We start from the raw sequence: 26,231 nt of genomic DNA on the forward strand, positions 1-26,231 counted from the left end.
ACCTTTTTCTTAACCGCTGTTTCCTGGTTTGCACCCCTCCTGCAGTCCAAATATTTGATTGACAGTTTTCTGGTCAGCTTCCTCCATTTTGTATCAACATCCCTCATGTACAAATAACTGAAAACTCTCCTTGCCCACCGCTTTTCTGCCATCTCTCTCAATCGCTCCTCAAATTCTATCTTGCTGCTGGCTTCCCTGCCCTCGAATGACGTCCATCCCATGTCACCCTGTACCCCCTGATTTGGTGTATTTCCGTGTGCTCCCAGAGCCAGTCTACCTACCCCTCGCTGCTTAACTTCCAACCTTGCTCGAACCTCTGATCTCATGCACAGGACCGCATTGCCGAAAGTCAAACTAGGGACCATCACCCCTTTCCAAATCCCTCTCACCACTTCGTACCTATTGTAATTCCACAGTGCCCTATTTTTCATCACAGCTGCATTTCTGCTACCTTTAGCCGTCACATATTTTTCATGTTCAGTTAGGTACTCAGCCCCATTGTTTATCCACACTCCAAGATATTTGTACTTATCCACCACCTCCAGCGTAACCTCCTGTATCCTATGCTCGCTGCCCTGATTATCATTAAAGGTCATGACTGCCGATTTTTCTTTACTAAACTTCAAACCTAAGCTATCTCCCTCTTTACCACAGATGTCCATTAATCTCTGCAAGTCTTCCTTGCAGAGATTGCAAGTCTTGCCAGCGTAAGGTGCTGTGGCGCCATCTGTTGAGTAAAACTTAAAACACTTTCTCGGCTCTCGGTGGCGTCTCAGGCCTAACAGCGTCAAAACAAAACAACCGATCTCAATAATAACGACAAGAGAGCGCCGATACTTAGTCTTTAGCTAGCGATGAGGTGAAGCGATGACTGATTGTACTATTTATTTTTTGCTGTCACAGCAGAGAGCAAGTTGCAAGAGCGAATACAGATCGAAGCGGGCAGACTGATTGCACAACAACATGGCAGACTGCCATGTTGTTGTGCAATCGCTGTCCCCAGCGGATGTCGTCGCGCTGACTTCCGGGCGACAAGCGATATTTTCTGGCTGGCCAGAAACCGGCGACACGACCAGCGACAGCGACGGATAGCCCTCCGCGACGGCAAAACCTGTCGCTCGTCGCCGTCGCTCGTCGCCGTCGCTTGTCGCTGTCGCTCGAAAATCGCGTGCATGCGGTTGGGCCTTTATCCTTCGTCGTCTGCTGGCGCCCGTATTTCTCACTACAAGTTCTTTTTCTGTGAGAGACAGTGAAGGGAAACTAACACACTTATCACCCAATTTTGCAATTAACTGCGCCTCAGTTATGTCACGGTTAAGCTGCGTCCTGCCGCGGGACACAATCGTGCAATCGTCCTCGATAGGTTTGCAGCCGTGATCGCGACAATGAATCCCCCCCCCCCCCCCCCTATAAGTGCACTAAGCATCACCGAAACAAGTTCGCCGAGTGTGTTCACCGTGCGGTGTACAATCTCCCGCTTTCATGTGGGACGCAAGATATCGGGCAAACTGGGCCTTGCCTCAATGATCGGCTCCGCGAACACCGCAATACGTAAAAAAATGGCACCGGTGGGTTCTTGGCGATTCATTGTCGCTATCACGACTGCAAACCTATCGAGGACGATTGCACGATTGTGTCCCGTGGCAGGACGCAGCTTAACCGTGAAATAACTGAGGCGCAGATGATTGCAAAATTGGGTGATAAGTGTGTTAGTTTCCCTTCACTGGCTCCCGCAAAAAAAGAACACAGTTTCTTGGTGGCGGCATCACTTGACTCGTAACTATGTTGCACGAATGCGCAATCCTTTTTAGTTCATGTAAGCGCCTGCGCAGTCTATACTGCTTCACACATATAAACCAATTCAGTGGCACAATAAATTTAGTTGAAAGTGTGCGCTTGATGTGTGTGTTCTTCTCTCCCGTCCGTGTCTTTTTGTTGCGCAGTAATACTTTAGTAATGGATTACTAACTTGCCTGGAATGCTGCTCTCATTATAAAGTTTATTTTATGTTCTTTCTTCGTCGTTTCTTTATACGCACCACGAATTATGGCAGGTTTAAATGTATATACAGTATAGCCAACAAACCTTGCACTCGGCCGCGCAACGCTTGAAACAGCGAAGCTGGGTGATCGTAGCCCATCATTTTCCGGAAGTGCGCGCGAACGTTTCATCTTATTACTCATGATAATGATAATTTCTTTTCACGCATCTCGGGCTCTCGGGCTTACGGCCGTCACTGCGCGTTGCATGGCGCAGCTTGCAACACCGACACCTGCGTTCCAATGCCGACACCTTGTTCCAGGAGACCCGCTCCGTGAATGCGTCTCTTTCTATCTCGCTCTCATAGCGCGCAAAACTTCTTCACCTCGCAGAACACGAGCGTACGAACGCGCCAGCTGCGCAATCATAGGGTTCGCATAAATGCATGCTTTGCAGGCGTGACTGTATACTAGTGGTTACAACCAAGGAGGTTTAAAAAAAAAACTTTTTTAAAAAAACCTCGTAGGTTACAACGCTCGCCTTGGGACCGGGGGCACGCGGGCTCGAATCCCGCCTCGGCAAGAGAGTTTATTTTCTTTTCTTTCTAGGTAGTTTCTTGCTACGCACCACAAATTATGGCTAGCTTAAATAGCCTAGCTGTTAAAACATATGAACAGCAAAGTTTGCGGAACAGCCAACGAAAGCCGTTGCTTTAAAATGCGTACCATCCGAAGACGCCTAACTGACGTCTGTGCACATATTTGTTGCTTGGCTTCCTTAACTTACTGCGGTGGCGTCTATGCCTTGTCGTTCTCTCGTACTGAACAGAAGCCGTGGTTGCTCAGTGGCTATTCTGTTGGGCTGCTGAGCACGAGGTCGCGGGATTGAACCCCGGCCACGGCGGCCGCATTTCGATGGCGGCGAAATGCGAAAACACCCGTGTACTTAGATTTCATCATCAGCCTATATTTATGTCCACTGCAGGACGAAGGCCTCTCCCTGCGATCTCCAATTACCCCTGTCTTGCGCTAGCGTATTCCAACTTGCGCCTGCGAATTTCCTAACCTCATCATCCCACCTGACTTTCTGCCGTCCTCGACTGCGCTTCCCTTCTCTTGGTATCCATTCTGTAACCCTAATGGTCCATCGGTTATCGATCCTACGCATTACATGGCCTGCCCAGCTCCATTTCTTCCTGCTTAATGGCAACTAGAATATCGTCTACCCCCGTTTGTTCTCTGATCCACACCGCTCTCTTCCTGTCTCTTAACGTTACTCCTAGGATTTTTCGTTCCATCGCTCTTTGTGCGGTCCTTAACTTGTTCTCGAGCTTCTTTGTTAACCTCCAAGTTTCTGCCCCATATGTTACTTAGATTTAGGTGCACGTTAAAGCAGGAGACACACGGTACGATTCGGCGTCCGATCCGACTTACGGCGCCGCATGCTCCGGCATACGACGATTCGGGGCACATGGGACGGGCATCCGAACAATCGAGCGGCGCCTAATCTCCGCCCAGATCTTTTGCCCCAGCTTGTACGCTCGTGAGACTTCGTATCCTCGTCGAGAAATACAAAAAAAAATTGCTCCATCCACGGTTCCGCTAAAGGGAACCATGTGTGGATGCGAAGCAGCGGGGAGATGGTTAGCTTGAGCGGGAGATGGTGTAATTTTATTGGGAGGACGCCGAAGTTCCGGTGCAGGAAATCTCGCTTGAACCGCGCGTTCGCGCCATCGGTTCCGCAGCAGTTCATTCAAGCGTTTCGTTGCCTTCGCCGCCGACTCGCGTTGCCTCGTCGCTTCGGGATCCGCCGCTCGGCGTTGACGTTTCCATTCGGCTTCACGAGCCCGGATTTCAGGGTCCGCTTGCCGCCGTTCACGTTTCCTTTCTGCTTCGCGAGCCCGAAGTTCGGGAACGCCACGTCGCCGCTCCCGTTTTGCGGCAGCGGCCCGAGCGCTTATCGCGGCGCTGCACTGGAGAGAGAATGAGGCGCGCGCGCTCTGTCATTTTCATACCGCGGAACTACCGTGGCGCCCCCAGCGGAGTATGCAGCTGTCGCACCACCTCTCGTGCGCGCTGCTGCGTAGAGTAGATGATTCCTAGAGGAGAGAAAGGGGGAGCGTAGGAGAGGAGAGAATGGGAGGGGACGCACATGCGCTGTGGGGGTGTTGGACGCGGGCGCCGCTCCGTAGAGTAGAGGATTCCTAGAGGAGAGAAAGGAGGAGCGTAGGAGAGGAGAGAGATTGGGAGGGGACGCGCTTGCGCTGTGGGGGTGTGGGACGCGGGCGCCGTTCCGTAGAGTAGAGGATTCCTAGAGGAGAGAAAGGGGGAGCGTAGGAGAGGAGAGAGAATGGGAGGGGACGCGCATGCGCTGTGGGGGTGTGGGACGCGGGCGCCGCTCCGTAGAGTAGAGGATTCCTAGAGGAGAGAAAGGGGGAGCGTAAGAGAGGAGAGAGAAGGGGGGGACGCGCATGCGCTGTGGGGGTGTGGGACGCGGGCGCCGTTCCGTAGAGTAGAGGATTCCTAGAGGAGAGAAAGGGGAGCGTAGGAGAGGAGAGAGAATGGGAGGGGACGCGCATGCGCTGGGGGGGGGTGTGGGACGCGGGCGCCGTTCCGTAGAGTAGAGGATTCCTAGAGGAGAGAAAGGGGGAGCGTAGGAGAGGAGAGAGAATGGGAGGGGACGCGCATGCGCTGTGGGGGTGTTGGACGCGGGCGCCGTTCCGTAGAGTAGAGGATTCCTAGAGGAGAGAAAGGGGGTGCGTAGGAGAGGAGAGAGATTGGGAGGGGACGCGCTTGCGCTGTGGGGGTGTGGGACGCGGGCGCCGTTCCGTAGAGTAGAGGATTCCTAGAGGAGAGAAAGGGGGAGCGTAGGAGAGGAGAGAGAATGGGAGGGGACGCGCATGCGCTGTGGGGGTGTGTGACGCGGGCGCCGTTCTGTAGAGTAGAGATTCCTAGAGGAGAGAAAGGGGGAGCATAGGAGAGGAGAGAGAATAGGAGGGGACGCGCATGCGCTGTGGGGGTGTTAAACGCGGGCGCCGTTCCGTAGAGTGGAGGATTCCTAGAGGAGAGAAAGGGGAGCGTAGGAGAGGAGAGAGATTGGGAGGGGACGCGCATGCGCTGTGGGGGTGTTGGACGCGGGCGCCGTTCCGTAGAGTAGAGGATTCCTAGAGGAGAGAAAGGGGGAGCGTAGGAGAGGAGAGAGATTGGGAGGGGACGCGCTTGCGCTGTGGGGGTGTGGGACGCGGGCGCCGTTCCGTAGAGTAGAGGATTCCTAGAGGAGAGAAAGGGGGAGCGTAGGAGAGGAGAGAGAATGGGAGGGGACGCGCATGCGCTGTGGGGGTGTGGGACGCGGGCGCCGTTCCGTAGAGTAGAGGATTCCTAGAGGAGAGAAAGGGGGAGCATAGGAGAGGAGAGAGAATGGGAGGGGACGCGCATGCGCTGTGGGGGTGTTGGACGCGGGCGCCGTTCCGTAGAGTAGAGGATTCCTAGAGGAGAGATAGGGGGAGCGTAGGAGAGGAGAGAGAATGGGAGGGGACGCGCATGCGCTGTGGGGGTGTTGGACGCGGGGGCCGTTCCGTAGAGTAGAGGATTCCTAGAGGAGAGAAAGGGGAAGCGTAGGAGAGGAGAGAGATTGGGAGGGGACGCGCATGCGCTGTGGGGGTGTTGGACGGGGGCGCCGTTCCGTAGAGTAGAGGATTCCTAGAGGAGAGAAAGGGGGAGCGTAGGAGAGGAGAGAGATTGGGAGGGGACGCGCTTGCGCTGTGGGGGTGTGGGACGCGGGCGCCGTTCCGTAGAGTAGAGGATTCCTAGAGGAGAGAAAGGGGGAGCGTAGGAGAGGAGAGAGAATGGGAGGGGACGCGCATGCGCTGTGGGGGTGTGGGGCGCGGGCGCCGTTCCGTAGAGTAGAGGATTCCTAGAGGAGAGAAAAGGGGAGCGTAGGAGAGGAGAGAGAATGGGAGGGGACGCGCATGCGCTGTGGGGGTGTGGGACGCCGCGGGACGGAAGGAGGGACCGACAAAGCCCCCGCCATAAGCTGCTTCGCATCTGAAATAAACAACTTTGCTCAATGCGGCTTCGCTTTACGCGAACACTGTCACTAAAATTACATCTTTGCGAGCGACAAAACATTTCGCAACGGTGTGTTCTCCACTGAGGGCTCCGCCGACAGCCAGCGATAGGGCCGGGAGGCCTAGCTCTGCGGATGCCACGGCCGACGGCTCTTGCGCTCCAGTCCGAGCGCGTCGACGTGCGCTTATTTTTGCCTACACGATTAACACTGTACGCGTAGGTTACCCGTAATTAAATACACTTGGATTACTCGACGCCGTCGATGCGAAGGACAAGCCTGCAAGCTAAGCGAGTAGCCTCGCTCAGACAGTCGGTGTGTGCTGTCTACCTGCGAAATGCTGTCGCATCGCGGCTCCCGGCCTTATCTCGCAAGTAGCTGAAAGCTAGTACTAGGCGCTGCTTTGCAGAACAGGCTCAGGTTCGAGATAATTTTACCGAACTGGTAACTATTTCGTGTCAGAAACGAATTGTAGCAATGCTGTTGCAGCCGGCACGAAAAAAAAAAAGAAGAGGCGACGAGAAACCGGCCCGCCGGCGCCGCCTCTCTGGAGGGAGCGTCAGAGAACGTCACATGCCAGGCGCACTGTCATTGGCTGCGGCCAAACGACGGCGCGGTTGTCGGACGGTGAAAATCTGTCCTGTTTGTCGCACGCCGAGCATCCGATCCGGCGCTTCGGCACGGCAAAACGCCTCGGTTCCGGCTGCCGTTCCGGCGCGTCGGTCGCCGGATCGGACACCGAATCGGACCGTGTGTCTCCCGCTTAAAGAACCCCAGGTGGCCCAAATTTCCGCAGTCCCCCACTACGGCGTGCCTCAAAATCAGATCGTGGTTTTGGCACGCAAAACCACACATTTTTTTTTCAACAGCAGCGTGTCTTCCCTGCAGGATGGCGAACAGCAGCGTGGTTCCGAGCTGCGGCGTGTGGATGCTGGCACTGCTCGTCCTCGGCTCGCTGCTAGGCGCCCTGGCTGAGCCACAGGCTGGCGGCGACTGGAACGCCCTGTCCGGCATGTGGGGCAAGCGCGCCTCGTCCGACTGGAACCGCCTCTCCAGCATGTGGGGCAAGCGGGCACCCTACGGACCCTACCAGGTGCGTCAGTTCGCAATTCAACTGGCCTGGCACGGGCGCAGTTTTGGTGTTGCAGGGTCACTGTAGTCTAAAGCTATTCCAGTCGCGTCTATTTCATTTCTGCCACTAGACCTCCACGATTGGTGAAAACATTTGACAGCGCAGGGCCTCGCTAGGCTGGTGTGTCGTGCGCAGCGTCGCCGAGCTGGGAGAGCGAGGGAAAGCAGAGGAGAGGAGAGAGAAAGACAGGCAGACAGCGAGAGAAATAAACAAAATTAAATGAAATTTTCTAGGCGAGGCGGGATTTGAACCCGGGTACCCACGGTCCGAAGGCGAGCGTAATAAACACTGCGATATACGCCTTCCTTTTTTGAGCATGGTATTTATTACAGTGATGTATGTAAAACAACTATTTACAATAATATGAGCACCAGGTAGACGTTAGTAATCACATGCCAACAAGCAGTTCATATAAAGAAAACGTCCCACACAGCAACACCTTCCATCGTAAGAAAAACTTGAAAGAAAGAAAGAGAGGAAAAAAAACAGTATAAGCTTTCTTGGCGAGGCGAACACACGGTCGGAAGGCTAGCGTACTACGCTATACACCCACGCTTGCAGAGCTCCGCTATTCTCACAAACGTGAAACTGGCTTAATTTTTTGTGCCTGTCTGTCACGTGACGTCACACGAACTGCGACAATTACCCCATCTTTATGACGTGTACACACGGATTATGCATGATTAGGACAAACATAAAACAAAATTCTTTACTCTCTACGCATTTTTCGCCATGATTCCTATGCAATTGGTCAAAATCTTTGGGCTGCAGTCCACTTCGCCCCTCTGTCACGCGGCGTCAAAAACCGTGTAAACTGTCCACATAAACATAAAAGTGGTGACATGTACGCACTAAAGATGGCGTACGCACTAAAAATTGCCCCTAAAACTGACATTTCCTTTTTCTGAATAGCCGTAGACTGCCCCAGTTCCCGAAGAAATAAAAAAATTGGAGGACGCCTATAAACTTCGCCTTTAAGAGTGGGACGTGATAGTGTTATCAAGTCCCGTTCGCATCGCATTCTTTCTGAGTAGGCTTCACTGCAACACAGAGGGTCGAAAAGTCAGCTTACAAAGACCAAGCTTACACCGAAGCTCTCATAGTCGGCTTCACTTTTAAAAAGAAATGCATTGCTCGGAAGACCGTAGAAGCTTGGGCTAGTTGGTCAGGCTAGCCCTAACGAGTGCTCGGAAGACGTTTTTCCAGGGGCAAGATAATTCATCTTATATTAAAATGTGAAGGCCCTAGCACCTTTTTTCATTATTTTATTAATTGTTTGCTATGGCCCCGACGCGAGCGTGTGTCCAAAACGCATTAGGCAGGCTAAGTCCCCATTTGACCTACCGAGGATGCGGGCGCCATCTGGATATGAATTTCGCAACTAACCTATCCGAGCGCGCTGCTGTTGGTATGGTAGAAATGCTGCAAAAGGGGTTTGAGTTTGAGTTTCCTCGTAACAGAATTGTTTTCTCGTGCATTCAAAGTACAATCTGACGCCAACATTCTGTAGGTTGTGGTTAAGTCGTGCTTTACCATTTTTTTCTGACGGATTTCATGAAACATTTGGTAACAGCGCAAACAGACGGCCACAAGAAGGGAGACACCTGCACACACTTGTACTTCTAGTGGTCGCCTGTTTGCGCTGTTACCCAACATTTCAAGATGTACGAACTCGCCAAAAAAGAAGTATTAATGGCGGATTTCACTGTGAGAAATTAAATTTTGGTGCACTAGCACCTTGCGCCACGCGGAGAGCCTGCGCGGTCGGAGTGGGTCGGGTCCGCCACGGAGGCCGACATCCACGCCAACGCCGGCGCCGGATTTTCTGCGACACGGGGCCCTTAACACTATCGCAGTAAAATGGCTGTCTACCAATGGTTCTGGCAGTGGCTACGCGGATCTACCGGGGAGAATGAATTTCTTCGCGTGTAGTAAAAACTTTTGGGTCGCAGTATAATGCTATCGAACCCTTTTGGCACGTATACGACGCCACTCTGCCAACTCTTTTTCGCCGTTTTAGCGATATTTTTATCCTTCCTGGTGGTTGCATAGCGCCACGATTTCCGGCCAGCCACGGCAAGGGGAAGCGGACCAATCGCAGACGCCGGCACCGCCGTCCTCATCCGGTTATCTATTTTCACTGTTCTAGCTTGGACCCACCGTAACCCTCTCTACTTGTGCACGCTTCTCGCCTCTTATCAGCCAATTTCATAAGAAAGGTCTGTCAGAAGGAATAGATTAACGTTGTGCGGCCCGAGCGCTGATTGATGCTCACCGGTAGCGCTAGCACAAACATTGCTATATGATTTTTATAGCAATAGCAATTATATGGACACTCATGGTGCCGTCGGCATGATGTTCCGCATATATTTATGTATACTTACGCGATATCTTTCATGACTCTGGTCATGAGACAGTAATTTTGCAAATAATAAAAACGGATTGCAGTACATACATCAGGCATTACCAAATCCTCACTGAGAGCTTACCACTGTTATTGAAAAGTGCAAAATCATTGCATTATACCGGTGCTAACATTTGGAGCAGAAACTTGGAGCTCAACAGAGAAGCTCGAGAACAACTTAAGGACCACGCAAAGACCGACGTGACGAACAATGTTAGGCGTAACGTTGAAAGGCAGGAAGGCAGCGCTGTGGATCAGAGAGCAAACGGGGATGGCCGAGAGAAAGAAATAGCACTGTGCAGACCGTGCAAGGCGTATGGCAGGTAACCATCATTAGAGTTACATTATGGGCGCCAAGGGAATGGAAGCGCAGTCGAGGGCGCAAGAAAATTAGGTGAAATTTGCAAACGCAAGTTGGACTAGCGCGGGCCAGGGGTATCTGGAGATGGCTGGGAGAGGCGTTCGTCCTGCAGTAGGCATAAAAATAGGCTGATGACGATCATGCTACACGTTTATGTTTGGCGCATCCAGCCGCGGTGGCATAGCGGCAATGGAGCTGCGCTACTAAGCACGAGGTCGCGGCTGCCACATTTCGATGCGGGCTAATGAAAAAACGGCCATGTCCCGTGAATTTGGGGCACGCTAAAGATCCCCTGGTGATCAAAATTAATCCGGACAAAATGAGAGCGAGAGAGAGAGGGAAAGAAATAGTAGCAGCACCAAAGAGGAAACGCGCAGAGCTGCTGCGACGCCGTTCGCGTTTCCCCGCGTTCGCGCCGAACGCGTGGTGTCCGTGACTGCAACAGGCGCCTCTGGTGGCGGCTCGGCAGGTTTCGATCAGCCATGCCCCGGCAAGTGTGGAGGCGCCGCTTGGTCGTGGCGTCCAGCATCGGTCATCCCTGCCGACAAGCAACGCCAGAGCCACCCCACCCCCACCACCTCTTTCGTCTGTCTAGAACAGGTGCGCTGTCAAGTGTCTCCCCACCTTCCGCGCTCTCCCTCTAGCTCCTTTCTTACGATGAACCTTTAAAAAGCTGCACACCGCCACCTCCGAAGAATATCCCCTGGAGAAGGAGCCGAATTTGCTCCGAAACGTCGGGCTAATAAATTGCCTTATTTGGTTGAAGTCACTCTCTAAGTCTTAATCAATTTTCCCAACCAAACAGGTAATTCTGTCGAAATGCAACATGTGCACGGCACAGAAAGGAGGCGAATCACACGCCGCACCGCGAGGTGGTTGCTAGGCAACCCAGGTGACTCATCGCGTAGCGAGGTTTCTCCCGACGCGTTACGGATTTACGGCCGGCTATAAAAAAAAACAAAAACAAAAAACACCGCCGAAGCACTCCGTACAGATGAGTAACAAGCGAAGCTGAAATGTGCGGCCCCGGTGTTTAGCAGTGGGTTAATCTCGACGCTGTATTGAAGCGTTTCTCAATTATTGGTTACATGTTTGCGTTTCTAGTGGACCGCAAGCGAAAATGGCGGGCGGATGCTGCTAACCACGACGCCGAGCTAACTCGAGATATCGAACGCATGCGACAACGGCGAACCGAGGACGCGGCGTTGTGGGCAGAGCAGGTACGACGCAGAGAACGACGTCACCAACGGCGCTGGCAATGGCGCGCGCGCTTGGGTGCAACGTAGAGAACGACGTAATTCACGGCGCAGCCAATGGAGACGTTTAGCGAAACATGGGACGAACGGCTTTTCGTTTCGCCTAGCCATATACAGCTTTCGCTGTAAGAAGTGTTAATCAAAGGGGCACAGCACATGCAAGAAGCGATCGAGGGATCTTCCCGCAAGTGTGCATGACCTAGCTTACTTTCCTACACCAGAACTGTCGCGGTGGAACGGAGGTTATATACAATTTGTTTTTGAGCATTTATACTGTGGACGTCATCTTCCTCATCTGTACATAACTACATCATTATCGCTTCGCATCTTCGTTTTCGGTGCGCTAGCTCATGCTTCGGGAATAAAGCAGCGGTTGAATTGTTGCTTTTCAAGTGATGGAAGTGCTTTAAGATCCCTTTGCGTATTCCTCTCCTGGTTCTTCGCGAGCAAATCTGGCAACACCTGAGTCTGCGAAGTACTAAGTTCGGGGCTTATTGCGGAAGCAGGGGCAGATGGTGGATGCAGCAGATTTGCCCGCCCGAGGGAAAGTATGACAAGGATCAAGGGAAAAAACGGAGACTGGTTGAGTGTCCACACAGGAAGCACTACCCAGGAGAGTGTGGTGGCTGGCATTTGAAGAGAGCCGGTGGACGCTGCTAGCCTGTCTGGTATTACGTCATTTGGTATCTGGCGTAAGCGGCGTCCCGAAAGCAGCAGGCATCCTATGACGCCAATTCATGTTCACTCCGCCACATCCCATCGAATTGACACCGATGGTCAGACTGTTGCGTGCCGTCGTCCCTACCGCGTTTCCTTAACCGAGCGCCAAATCATCGAGGAAAACGTCGCCAATATGCTCAGAAAGAACATCATACATAATGAAGAATGATGTAAGTTCTCTGCATGTTCTTGGTCATCACCCATCGTTATTGTGCAACAAAAAATTGTGACTCCAATGCGCGCTGTGAAGGTGGTTGGACAGTGAAGCTGTAAACTACACCCACAAGGATTATCCATTATAACGTCACTTGAATACACACACGTGGCTCCACAAAGGTTCAAAAAATGTGGTTGATCCCTCTTATATAGGAATCGGTATAGAACACGAAAGTGAAACGTGTCTTCACAGAAGTAGTGTAATGTTTATTGCACATTGATATATAATGTCTATTGGTGTTTTGTGGCTAAAGCGCCCTTAGGCGTTGATGCACCCACGCTGACGCCTGGTGGCACGTCTCCTCCATCACGAAAAGTTACACTTCTTCGGAAACCACGTATTGATTTACTGGTATCTTTCGCAGAAACCTGCCGTATCGTGTAGCGTTATAATGATAACTGTGCATACGATCGTTTGTAAGTGAAACGAAATCATATTCTTTCGATTATGCTTTGCACCTCAACCAACGTTCCGCAGAACGAAACGGGCTGGGACAGCCCATTGGCGTCTGTCGCACACGCGCGCGTTGGCTAGAGACGCCACTCGGCATAGCACGGTCCGTATGGCTATCGCCGTCTGGTGGCCGCCGGCGGAAGGCATCATTCTCCGTGCCACCGAAAAGCCCGCGGTCGGCACACTAGTAAGTATATTCTAGGCACTATAGTAGTGCTGAGACCACCGAAGCGTTCACTGTCGGTGCGCGTTAGTGTCATAATGCAGTACTTCTCTTTTCTGCTCGTAGGCGGCGGCACCGCCCGGAGCAAGAGCGCGGGTACACGGAGGAGTGTTAGATGTATAAGGCGCGTCTGTGTAGCCACGGCCGGGCTCGACTGGCGCGCGCGCTCGTTTCTTACGGCCTTCTCACCCGTCGGGGAAACAATGGGAGAGTTTCTCAGCACGTTTCGCCACCCGTCGGCGGTAGGGGCGCTGCGACCCTGACCCTGCTCCGCGTACATGCGCTTGCCTTCGCGCTCGCACGATCGTTTTCCCGCGCATTTTATTCGGTGCTCTGTCAGTTTCGTTCAATATGAAGTAATTTGTGGGCTCCGCGCCCAAAAGGACACTAATAAAGTTCTTCATCCATCCATCCTGAAGACGGTCGTACAGCCTTTAGTACGCGCGGCCACAGCCAAGACTTGGCGCCGTTCATTGCACATCCGTATATAACTGCTGTGTGATGATGTACTGCTGTCTTCCGTATTGCAAGTCCCGTTCCGGAAAAACACCCGGTGTTTCTTTGCACCAGTTCCCAAGCAATGAGTTTCTAGCCCGAGTTTCTAGCGCTTTTGGACAAGATATTTGGACAAGATAGCATCAACTAATAAAGGGGAATTATAAGATGGACATAGCAAAGATCGTAGCCTTCTCCTCCGGATGCGCTACTCGGCAAATACATAATTTCACTATAACTCCTTTTTCCTCACGCAGCAACTCTTTTAAGTATTCTTTTTTTCCGCGCACAGTAGTGGACTGGAACCAGCTAAAAAATGACGTCGTCTCTGCGCCAACATTAACTTCTTTTTCATCATGTTTAAAGTGACATTTTTTTGTTTGTGCCATGTTTGCAGTGACAATGTTTTACTTCTTTAGAGTAACGTTGCGTGTGCCCAACCTGTACGCTTTGTATTTATTCAAATAACAGTTTTCTTTATTAACGTGTGCATTTTCTGTACATACCAAACCAATGTATTCGTTATGCTTGTACCACCCTGCTAAAATCACCGCATGGTGATTGCAGTATTTATAAAATAAATATAAATAAATAATAGCGTTTTTTATTTCGATAAAACCTCCACACACCTGCCACGCAGGAATGTACTAGAAGTTCTTGAAAGAGGAGTGCAGCCCTATTTACAACGCGCTCCCATCTTGAGCTGCCCTGAAGGTGTTGACGACAGTCATGCGATACGATCCGCAAATCGAGAAGTTTCTGAGAATACTCCTTGTAAATCAGTCAAACCAACTGACTGAAGAAAACGACAATCCCTATGTACACAAGTCACCAAGGAAACACTTTAGATTGTAATTGTGAATTAAGACTCATTTGTGAGCTATTGTGCCCGCAAGTTTTCGCCTGAAAGTATGGCAACCATTGTAAGTGCATACGAGCAATAAATATTTATTTTCATTCCTAAAAATGCATTTGATGGCGCAGAGCTATTCTCCCGGCGCATGCAGCCCCAGTGAATTTAAAGAAGCTCGATGTATTAATACAGTTACACTGCATCCAATTACAAGAAGCCTAGATGAACCATTTACGAGTCCTCTACAATTAGGCGACTTCTTCTTGAATGCACGGTGAGGTAAGAAGCGCGCCGGACCCAATCTTCCACTGTTGCGCGCGCTGCACAGATCGGCTGGGAGCAGCTGAGCAAGAGGGTGGGGTCGCAGCGCCCCCCTCCAAGCAGCGGCGATAGGCATGAACTAGCCCCGATGCGAAGGCCGTAAGAAGCGAGCGCGCGCGCCAGTCGAGCCCGGCCGTGGTGTAGCTCTCTGCAAATGCGTTTGTGGCGCAATGGGTTAAACGCTCGGCGATCTATCGTCGCGGACCGAGAGGTCGTGGGTTCGATTTCCAAATTTTCCATGTTTGTGGAACTTTTTCTTCTGGTTTCTTTCTTTGTATTATGTTTGTGTACATTGTAAGCTGACGTATTTCCGTGACGGAAATACGTCAGCTTACAAATACGTCAGCTTCACTGACGTATTTCCGTATTTCCGTGACGGAAATACGTCAGTGAAGTCTTGGTGGACCCCGGCATAAAACACTTTCGTGTTAAAATAAAGACAAGTGAAATGTATTTAAACACATCCTTTATTACTTCACAACGACATTATATTCACGCTGTTCTTCTGGCATCTTTAATTTCCGTGGTCTACCCATGGCAGCCTGGAATGAACTGCATGAGTTGCTAGACCGTGGTGACGTCACTGCGTGATGTCTATGCTGTTCGGTACTTTCCCACTCGGAGTAGCTTATGCCACGAACACACTAGCGGAAAAACGCGCACGGCGCGCCGCCGGCGGCAAGACGCGCGCCGCGAAAGCAGCCGCGAAACGGGTTTTTGTTGCCGCGGCAGGGATCGCTCCTGGACCGATTTCTGCGGTTTGCCGCGTGCCGCGGATGAAGGAGACCAATGAGAGCGGCCCGCTTCCGTGACGTGCGCGCGGGAAACTGGTGCCATGCGGACCCACCGGACCGTTCGTTTCTCGTTTCGCACTATCATCTGCACGCGTGAGCTCCCGGATAGTTCGAGAAGGGGAGAGGTGTCTAATCTGTCACGTGATTGCCGCAGCGGCGCGCCGCCGGTTGGTGTGGCCGCCCTGCCGCTGCTGCGTTTTGCCGCCGGCGGCGCGCCGCGCGCGTTTTGCCGCTAGTGTGTACGTGCCATTACGCAACCGTAATCTTTACCGGGAAACACACGCGGGAGAAGGAACGCTGTAAAGATCCACAACGATTACCCATTGTGACGTCGCTTGAATTCACGCACGTGGCTCTACAAAGAGTGAAACCAGAGACGCTGGTTTCACGAGGGTGTTGAATGAAGTCAACCCCTTTAGAAGCAGCTGCAAATCTAATCTTTACAGGAACGCCTCGGAGGGTGTTCCCGTTGTTCACACGCGCCTTATCATTCATGATGTAGTTTTGATGCTTGTTTTGTGGTTATGAATGCGAAGCATTTCTTGGCGAACATTTGCCACTTTGACAGTATCTATCTAGCCGCCTACGTCTTAGTGCTCTCATGGCCGTATCGTTTGTTACCTTGGTATTTACCAAAAGTGGCATACTACGATAAGAGTGTATGACGAACATAAATGGTTGGTCATGCATTGAATATCGTGATATGTGTGTCATGTAGGTGATGAAACAGCTCCCTACGTCTTGGTGCTCTCATGTTCGTTTTGTTAACTTGGTAGGTATCAAAATTGGCATAGTATGACAAGAGTGTATGACGAACATAAATGATAGGTCATGACATGCATGTCATGTAGGTCATGAAACAGCTGCACAAAATCATAATGACCCAGCGAAAAAAAACGAACACTCAAAAACCACTGAAATGGGTTCGGACGTGGGTACTAAGTAAAGGAAACACTAAAGCATAATCGTACAAGTCATAGTCATGACCATGACTCGGCAAAAACGACAATGACTCGACAAAAAAATTATTAACACTAAAAAACCACTGAAATGGGTTCGGACGTGGGTACTAATGAAGGAAACACTAAAGGGTGGTGGTAGAAGCCATAGTCATGAGCATGACTGATCAAAAATGACAATGACTCAGCGAAAAAAGATTAACACTCAAAAAGCAATGGAATGGTTTCGGATGAGGTAAAAGTTAAGGGTCGCAGTCATAGGCATGAGCATAACTAAGGCTGTCGCCTTAAGGTCTCGTACGGTACGGCCACGCTAGCAACAAAAAAATGCGCGCGTCATGCCGCGAGCGGCAAGTTGCCTCGCGTCAGCGCCTTGCCGCGATCCCACCGTTGCACGCGCGTCTCGCCGCGCGGCAGCGCGATAAGATCTCCCGCGCTCTCCGAATGCGCGCGGAACACCGCGAGCGCTCGTTGTTTCATGCGAGAGACAACGATGGTCGATTGAAAACCCGGCGCCGACCGGCGGCGGTCCGGTTGTGATGGCTCCGTGACGTCACCCTCGTCGCTCTTGATTGGTTCTTCATCTCGCGTCACGCGGCATTCGCCGCAGAAACGCGCGGCACGCCGCAAAACCCCCGATTCCTGCCGCTTTTGCCGCGCGTTCTTGACGCGCGTCTTTCCCGCGCGTTTTTGCCGCTAGCGTGGCCGTACTCCTGAGGACTCATGACGTGAATGCCATGACAAGCGTGTCATGTAGGTCATCAAACAGCCGCCTAGGTCTTGGGGCTCTTATGGTCATTTCGTCAACTTGGTAGGCTCCCCGGGGAGCACACTGCTTCACATAACATCGATTCCCACAGGGCGTGGCTCTGCCGATTTTATGGCGATAGCAATTATATGGACACTTCAACCGGATTTCTGCCGTCGCCGTCGTCGTCGCCGTCGCCGTGAGGTTCCGTACGTACAGATTCCAAGGGCGATAAAATCGTCGCCGCACGCCGTATGCGCGAGCGAAAGCGCGCGGGGGAGGCGCGCTATCACGGCCAGCGAACGCACGGCGGAAAGCAAACGCCACCGTCGCGCGAAAGGCCGTGGGGGTATGGGAGGGATGGAGGGAGGGAGGGAGGGAGGCGGGGCGACACTGTGCTGCTTCACCAAATGCTTACTTGCAACCAGGCGCAAGCGGAACTGGCCACTCAGTCTCACACGCGAAAGCATGAAAGCGGGAATGCAGCGCGGGAGGGAGGGGGGGTGGCAGCTTCTCCTCTGCCAACAACTTCTCCTCTGCGCTTTGCCCGGCGGTGCCGGTCGCGTGCATAGTCTCTTATCTCCACACGGCTCTGACCTTTGTATGCGCGGCGCCTTCGCCGCTCAGTTTCCGTGGAAGCGATAGACCGCGCGAACCTGCGCTTGCTGCCAGCGTTTTGACAGTCGTTGTCTGCGGTCATTCAGTGTGATCTATTCAAGTTTGCTTGTGTGCACTGAAACCACGATTGTTAGTTCAGTTAGTAAGCCAATGTGTCCAAGTTTATGCAGCCGATAAAACTATTATCCCTACTCCGAATAGCTCTCTATTAACTTGCTATCGCAATCGATGCTTCGCCTTTCGGGCGAAACTGCGACATTTTTTTTTAATACAAGTGCTGAGCTGTATGTTGTATGCCTTATTTCGAAGGAGATACGCTGTTCGTATTCAATTTTTAGCCTGGCGTTTTTTGCTTACGCGGACACGAAAACTTCCTTGGCTGGTAGTGGTACACAGCTTCGCTGTAATAAAGATGGGTCGGTGCGCTTTTGTGTTGATTACCGCGGGCTAAATAATATCACCCGGAACGATGTCTATCCGATGCCGCGTATCGATGACGCGCTTGATTCTTTGCAAGGGGCGCAATGCTTCTCCAGCCTAGATCTTCACTCAGGCTATTGGCAGATCCCAATGCACGAAGCTGACAAAGAAAATACCACTTTTCCTTGTCCTTTACGAGTTTAACGTAATGCCTTTCCGCTTATGCAATGCTACCGCCACGTTTGAAATAATGATTGACACTGTTCTTCACGGCTTCAAGTAGAAAACGTGCGCATACTCGACGACATTGTCTCTTTTCTTGGACTTTTCCTGAGCACCAGAAGCACCAGAAAGTGTCATGTAGGAACGCACTGAAACAAAAGGTAGCGCAAGCTTTCATTCACCTTTTATTGCGATAGCAATTATATGGACACTTCAACCGGATTTCTGCCGTCGCCGTCGCCGTCGCCGTGAGGTTCCCTATAGATAAAATCTTCGCCGCGCGCCGTATGCCCGAGCGGAAGCGTGTGGGGACGCGCGCTGTCACGGAGAGCGAACGCACTCAATCTCCCACGCGCAAGCAAGGAAGCGGGAAGCCAGCGCCGGAGGGAGCGGGAGGTGGGGGGGGGGGGGGGCGCACTTCTACTCTGCCAACAACCGCGCTCGTCGCTGGCTCGCACCGTCGGTTATCTCCACACGGCTCTGACCTTTATGCGCCGTGCACTCGCCGCTCAGTTTCCGTTGAAGCGATAGACCGCACGTACCTTCGCCCGTTGCTGCGGCGTATGCGCTTGCTGCCAGCGTTTTGACAGTCGTTGTTTGCAGTCATTCAGTGTGATCTATTCATGTTTGTTTGTGCGCGCTCACACCACGCTTGTTCAATCAGTTAGTAATAGTCGGGCCACATTTTCCAACGCACGCTACACATTCAATGCTGCCCGGGTCGGCAGTGCAGCGCTACAGGTGTGTCCCTTCGCACGCGCTGCCCACGGGAAGCGCTTCTCATCAACACCACCGTTTCACACGCGCCTTCTCGTGGTCATCGAGTCTCTCTTCATGTCGGTCTACTTACGCGGCAGCACACCTGCTTACTTAATCAGCTCATGTTTACTACAATTCATATTGCTACCAAAGCCGCTCACCTTACTTCGTATGACATTGCTGTGTTGCTATCGCATTCATTGCTTCGTCCTTAGGGCGAAACTGTGACATTTTTGAACGAGGCAGCTTTTACATACCAGCGCATTATTATGCTTTCCCAGATTTTCCTAATGACGCGATTGAAGGTTTAGACAACCAAAGGTAACCTAGCCTAACAATCATTTCGGCTTGTCTCTGCAAGAGCCTTGTAGTAAGCTTCCTGCAACGCTCAATTTTTGTCCATGACGTGAAGAATTTCGTGAAGTAGACGCGAGTAGTGTCTGACAGTCTCTACCAAAAGTGAGCCTGGTTTTCCGTCGACGTGAATACCTTTATTATTCGTCACCGCACAATCTCGTTTGCGCAGAAGTGAGATAGAATTTTTGAGAAAGGTTCCTAGACCTAACAATTGCTTTCATGAATTGACCATTTGTGCTGGCAGTATGCATAACCTACAGCTCAGTACAGTCTAGGAAAGTCAATCCAGGCATTGCCAAATCTTTGAAGGCTGCTTCTTCGAGGTCTTGCCATCGTACAGGCGTAACAGTTTCGAGTCACAGATGTTTCGTCACTCACTGCAAGTGGCGGATTTTCCGTGCAATTGCTATCTGGAAATGCGGAATGAGAGATAAGACGGCCAAAGATGGAGAAAACAAACCTAAAAGTAAAGCGCTTCTCTATCGCGCACGGTTGTCATTTCTAGGTTGTCCAGAGTGTCACATCACATAAAAAAGGTAGAAGAAAGGGCCTGCATTCAGAGTTGTTTCTAGGTAAAAAACTATGGGGGCACCTACGCAATTTTTATTATGTTAAATGCATTACTTGTCGCTGAGCAACGAAACGTGCGAAGCGAGTTGCTGCAGCGAAACCACCCCGACAACCCGAAAGGCAGAGTGGACGCCGACAGTGGCGCCACTCTTATCGTGCGCTGGTTCGCCCGCCAGGCAGGGCCCAACCTCGAAGTCGCTGCTGCAATGGTGGCGCAGTAGATAGCGCGCTCGGCTACGGAGCAGTGGCGGTGCGGTAGAGGATAAAATCGTCACTTCTTTATAGCGGAGCTATACACGTCTACCCTCCCATAAATTTTTCAATGTCCGCGCCTCTAAAGTCACTGGAACTTGGAAAGCACCGCAACCGCCGGAACGCGCGCGGGCAACACTGTGCTGTTGTTGCCAGATTTGGTCCATCGCGCCTCTCGGGCGGCAGCAGCTCAGCTATATAGCTTCGCTTTCAGCGGTGTCTGTTATCGCAAATCGACACATTTCATCGTCCTTTGTATAAAATATGAGATGGTGCATTAAAAAATTATTGGGTTTTACGTGCCAAAACCACGATCTGATTATGAGGCGCGCCGTAGTGGGGGACTCCGGAAATTTCGGCCACCTGGGGTTCTTTAACGTGCACCTAGATCTAAGTACACGTCTGTCTTCGCATTTCGCCCCCATCGAAATGCGGCCGCCGTGGCCGGGATTCGATCCCGCGACCTCATGCTCAGCAACCCAACACCATAGCCACTGAGCAACCACGGCGGGTAGATGGTGCATCTACTATGCGTGCGAAGCAGTGCATGTAAGTACCATCGGAAGACCTTTACAGGTGCCAAATTGCATGAAGCGAGACCAGCGAAAGGACGGGCGCGAGCGGCCCTCCTTTCGTTTGTTTTCTTTATAAGCTGGGTGCTCGGTGGGGAGCTATCCAAGGAGCATAGTAAATTGCTTAACAACGTGCATTATTAAGCAACATTACTCGCGTTAAGCATTTTATAAGACGCAGGCCTACGTGAATGTCGGGTTTGTTTACATTCACTGGTTTATCCTCGTATCTAGCTCGTAAATCTATTGGACGCGTCGCAGAAAATGCGAGCAGCTCTTCCTCTCGTTTTCTACGCTTGCTACAGTGAAGAACGGCACGATAGTTGTCGCAGTGGCCCTGTGAATTACACAAACAAAACCGTATTTCGCTTAGCTAGGTACGATATAACTTGCATCTACGCGGAAAGTGAAGCATTCAACTGTGCCCCACCCGTTATAAATGCAAAACGAACCAGATGTTCGTGTGTCACGCAGGATTTTCTTTTATTGCGATAGCAATTATATGGACACTTCAACCGGATTTCTGCCGTCGGCGTCACCGTCGTCGTCGCCGTCGCCGTCGCCGTCACCGTGAGGTTCCCTATAGATAAAATCTTCGCCGCGCGCCGTATGCCCGAGCGGAAGCGTGCGGGGACGCGCGCTATCACGGAGAGCGAATGCACTCAATCTCCCACGCGCAAGCAAGGAAGCCGGAAGCCAGCGCCGGAGAGAGCGGGGGGGGGGGGGGGGGGGCGCACTTCTCTTCTGCCAACAACCGCGCTCGTCTCGCCCGCACGGTCTCTTATCTCCCCACGTCTCTGACCTTTATGCGCCGTGCATTCACCGCTCAGTTTCCGTTGAAGCGATTGACCGCACGTACCTTCGCCGCTGCGGCGTATATATGCGCTTGCTGCCAGCGTTTTGACAGTCGTTGTCTGCAGTCATTCAGTGTGATCTATTCACGTTTGTTTGTGCGCGCTCACACCACGCTTGTTCATTCAGTTAGTAATAGTCGGGCCACATTTTCCAACGCACGCTACACATGCAATGCTGCCCGGATCGGCAGTGCAGAGCTACAGGTGTGTCCCTTCGCACGCATTGCCCACGGGAAGCGCTTCTCATCAACACCACCATTTCACACGCGCCTTCTCGTGGTCATCGAGTCTCTCTTCATGTCGGTCTACTTACGCCGCAGCCACCTGCTTACTTAATCAGCTCATGTTTACTACAATTCGTATTGCTACCAAAGCCGTTCACCTTACTTCGTATGACATTGCTGTGTTCTATCGCATTCATTGCTTCGCCCTTAGGGCGAAACTGTGACATTTTTTTTAGGCTGACCAAGCATCAAGCACTGCCACGCATCGTTTATAAGCGTGGATGTAATCGCTTTCTAACGTGACTACAGATTTACCCGCGCTCGAAACGATTGATACAGATTGACTTCGACGAAGATAAATGGTCCCTGATTGCACTACAAGCAAATGGATACTAAAGCACAGGCCACGTTCTCGTTGTTTTGAGCAGCAATAAACAACAACACACGAGAAAATACATATTTGACATCGACAGGCCCATAGATCTTTATTGCAGTGGTTTTGTAACTACGTAATCTTATTCTGGACACAGCCACCCGCACTCGGGCGCTCTTCGGGCAACATTTTGCTCGGTTTATGAGAAAGGTGAATCTCGGGGCCCTGGCAGCGTCGAGAACGCGAGCTGACAATCCGCCATTGTTGCGCTGCAACAGGACTCAGCCTTTCTGTTCGTTTCGCACTTCGGGACAGTGTATGCGGAAGGTGCACACATGCATGATTCATCGTCTGAAAGAAACACGGCCGTCACTTGTGCCGTAAATGACACCGAGGTCGACGGTATTTTTGGCCGAGCCATTGCTTTGCGCTAATCAGCGTGCCGTTCCATTATTTACTGGCTGACCTTTTACTGGTGGTTATGCGTCTGGTGGGGCCATTTCGTCGTGCCTGCGCATCAAGTCATTCGACAGTTTGGTCTGTGTAACAAGACGACTACAACATCTGCGGAACTAGTGGCAATCAGAGAGGCCGTTCAATATATTTCGCTACAGCCTCCTCAAGTATGGACAGTCTTCAGTGACGCAAAATCGGCTCTGCAACTACTTAGACTGGTGTTGAAAGAAAGCGCTTACAGAGTGTTGGCTTTTCAAACTGCCGAGCGTTTCAAACTGCCGTGACTTTAGCGCAAAAAAACGGCCACCACATCACATTTCAGTGGATTCCCAGTCACTGTGGTATACGAACTGGCTGATGCCGAAGCGAAGAAAGCACTCGAAGAACCAGAGTCAATGCTCGCAATTCCTTTTTCAAGAGCGGACGCCAACATGCCTCCTTTCCAGTGTCATCCGAAAATCGACAGTATTGCACTGGGACAATCCGGATAATCGACACAGACGACTACAGAGATTGGACCCTACCATGAAATTTAGGCCACCACCAAAAATTCAACGCAGCTGTGCCAGTCTTCTGCACAGACTAAGTACGTGCACCTCATGCGACGCACCGAGTCTCCAGACTGTGAGTTGTACCATGTAAATGAGACTATAGGTCATGTGCTTTCTGACTTCCCTAAGTACGCGGAAGAGCGTCAAAGGTTGAAGAATGACCTTACGCGTCTCGACAGCCCACCGCTGTCGGAGGACGTTATTTTAGGCCCTTGGCCAGACGCTCAATCGAGTTTCTAGGCCATCCAGGTGCTACTGAACTTTTTAATTTAAAATTATGGGCCTGGACTGTAGGCTTTGAGCATGCCAAATTGCTTGCCATCCTCCTTCTCTCGTCATCGTCACCGATCATGCGCCTCTTTCTTTCCCTCTTCCCCCAAGGCCGAGTAGCTGGCTAGAGGAATTTACCTCTGGCCGACCTCTCTGCATTTCCCATCATTAAACTTCTCTCTCTCTCGTGATTTTCCTTTGGGGCATATCGTTTGCGACAAAGGCGTAATAGGAATTCTTCTGGTGGCCTTCGATGGGCCATTACGGCATACCCGGGCGTGTACAAAAATCACGCGCCATTTCATTGTTGTGAAGGTGGATTACCAGCGAAGCAGTTTAGCACACGACATACAGGTGACACAGAATTTAGATTTTGTTTCTGTTGAGCGCAACGGGCGGTCATCCCGAAGAAAGACACAGGTACACGCACTTTTATTTTGATCGGCGGTATACATTCGCGTGAAAGGCTACCGCCACCTACGTTCCGCAACCCGGCGGAACGTAGACACGCGTGATGGGACCGCCACATCGGGACAGCGTAAGGAAACTAGGCACGCAAGCGCTTCGAACGACGACAAGAGTGCGGGCGTACACATGGCCGGCGCAGGTCGCACAGCGGCAAATCTTAGAGAAACCCTTAATATCTGCCTGGGAGTCTACTGATCTTGAAAATGGGGCCTATTGATAACTAATCCACTGAAAATGGATATGCAAGTGATTCAGACGTATAACCTTTTCCATAGAATGAAGCGATTTTGCATCAATTTGGGGAGTTTTTGCACACGCAGATCTGTTGACGGACACGAGAATCGCATCGAACCCTAGCCATAGACAGCTTCGCTGCGAAAGTCATTTGCGTGACTCCAACCATTCTCACAAAAGATTCCATCACCATCTGGCGCGATAAGATTAGACAACCCGGGGCCCTCTCCCGAATCTGGATCGCGTAACTGGTTCATGATAGTTCAAAAGGTATGTCACCAAATTGGTGAAGCCACTGCAATCTAGCGAGAAGAGAAAGTTAGCAGCTAAAAGTGAGATCAAGAAATCTGGGGCCAGATTCACAAAGCTTTTCTTTCGTAAGTTCGATTTCCCATTGGCTGACCACCTTCGCTAATAATATGTCTGGCATCCGGATTGGCTAAAATTCCTTCTTACGAAAAATTCTAGCGTAAGAAGTTTTTGTGAATTCGGGCCCCGGTTTTTGCTAAAAGTTCTCTAGCAGTGCACTTTCATGCACTGCATCGGATCGAGCCTATCCGGAAAGCGAATCCGACACTCTTGCAATGTGGCGTGCAGGCCCTGCTGCTGCGTGCCGGAGAGTCTGGCGAGGGCGCAGGACACGGCATCAGCGCCCGTGCCGCGGGACCGGCTGCTCTGCGCGAGAACCACTGGAACGACCTCAGCGGCTACTGGGGCTGAGTCGGCCCGCCGAGGTGAATGCCCTCTACGTTATCGATGTAACTGAATGGAAACAATTACATTACTATGGAGGAAAACAAGCAAGCTGCGCAACGAGAATGGAAACGAGACAGGAAAACCAAAAGTACTTACCGCACATTACTTTCAACGAACATTATTTCCAAGATATAGATTAAAGGTTGTACAAGCATACGCTCCAACCTCCAGTCATGACGACGGAATAGAACAGTTCTATAAAGATGTTGAATAAGAAATGCGAAAGGTGCAAACTCAGTGTACTTTTGTCATGGGCGACTTCAACGCAAAAGTGGGGAAAATCAGGTTGAGAAACAAGCAATTGGCAACTACGGCATCGATTCTAGGAACAATAGAGGATAAATGTTGGTAGAATTCGCGGCAAGGAATAGACTCCGAATAATGAATTCCTTCTTCAGCAAGTGCAGTAACAGGAAGTGGACCTGGAAAAGCACTAATGGAGAAAGAAGAGATTAAATAGATTTCATACGCTCTGCCGATCCTGCATAGTGCAGGATGTAGAAGTGTTAGGTAGGGTAAAGGGCTGTGATCATTGGCTCGTGGAGTCCAGGATGCTCTTCATTTGTGAAGAGCAAGATCAGTCAAGAAGAAACAGGCCAACCTAGACGCAGTAAGGGTAAAAGCAGACAAATTAGGCTGGTATTCGCAAAAAAAAATGCCGTTGAAACGAAACCGTAACTAGGCTTATTTCGGAAGCAGCAATTGAAGTAGGAGGTAAGGCACCAAGGCAACCAGTAGGTAAGCTCTCCCAAGTAGCAAAGGTCCTAATCAAGAAACAACAAAGCATAAAATTGTCTAACTCAAGAGATCAGATAGAAATCGCGGAATTATCAAAACTGATAATCAAGGAGGCAGTAAGCGATATTTCCAATTATAACGTTGGAAAGATTCAAAAAGCAGCAAAAAATGTCCACAGAATAAAATAACTCAGAACAAAACTTGGCGCAAGACAGGGCAACACGTATGCAGTGCAAGATAAGCAAGGTAATGGCATCAGTAATAGAGATGGGTCGCTCAGGAGCGAGCCGGATCTTTTGAGCCGCTCTTATTAAAGAGCGAGTAAGCCGTGGTTCAGTGAATGTGAGCGGTTGCTTTTTTTTTTTTGGAGAAAGGGAGCCGGTTCTCTCTCCGAAAGAACAGCCGCTCACTTGAACCACGACTCACTCGTTTTTAAAAGAGGGAGGCTCAAAAGACAGCCCAAGGCGAGGGGGTGGAGGCGACTGTTGCGAGGAAGGGCGGGAGGGCAGTTGCTTTCTCGCACCGCTTTAGATGGCGCGGAACTCGCACCCAGCAG

The 26,231-nt window shown here is 51.2% G+C and overlaps 1 protein-coding gene across 1 annotated transcript in view; it reads left to right on the top strand.

Annotated features, from left to right (window-relative positions):
* Positions 1-26,231, top strand: part of LOC119451010 (prothoracicostatic peptides) — a 367,379-nt gene that overhangs the window by 306,865 nt on the left and 34,283 nt on the right. The window contains exons 3-4 of the mRNA XM_037714445.2: positions 6,934-7,138; positions 24,779-24,915. Of these exons, the coding sequence (XP_037570373.1) occupies positions 6,934-7,138; positions 24,779-24,901 (328 nt within the window). The 3' untranslated portion in view covers positions 24,902-24,915. The remainder of the gene's footprint in view (positions 1-6,933; positions 7,139-24,778; positions 24,916-26,231) is intronic.

This window comes from Dermacentor silvarum, chromosome 4 (genome assembly GCF_013339745.2).
Source record: "Dermacentor silvarum isolate Dsil-2018 chromosome 4, BIME_Dsil_1.4, whole genome shotgun sequence".
NCBI lineage: Eukaryota > Metazoa > Arthropoda > Arachnida > Ixodida > Ixodidae > Dermacentor > Dermacentor silvarum.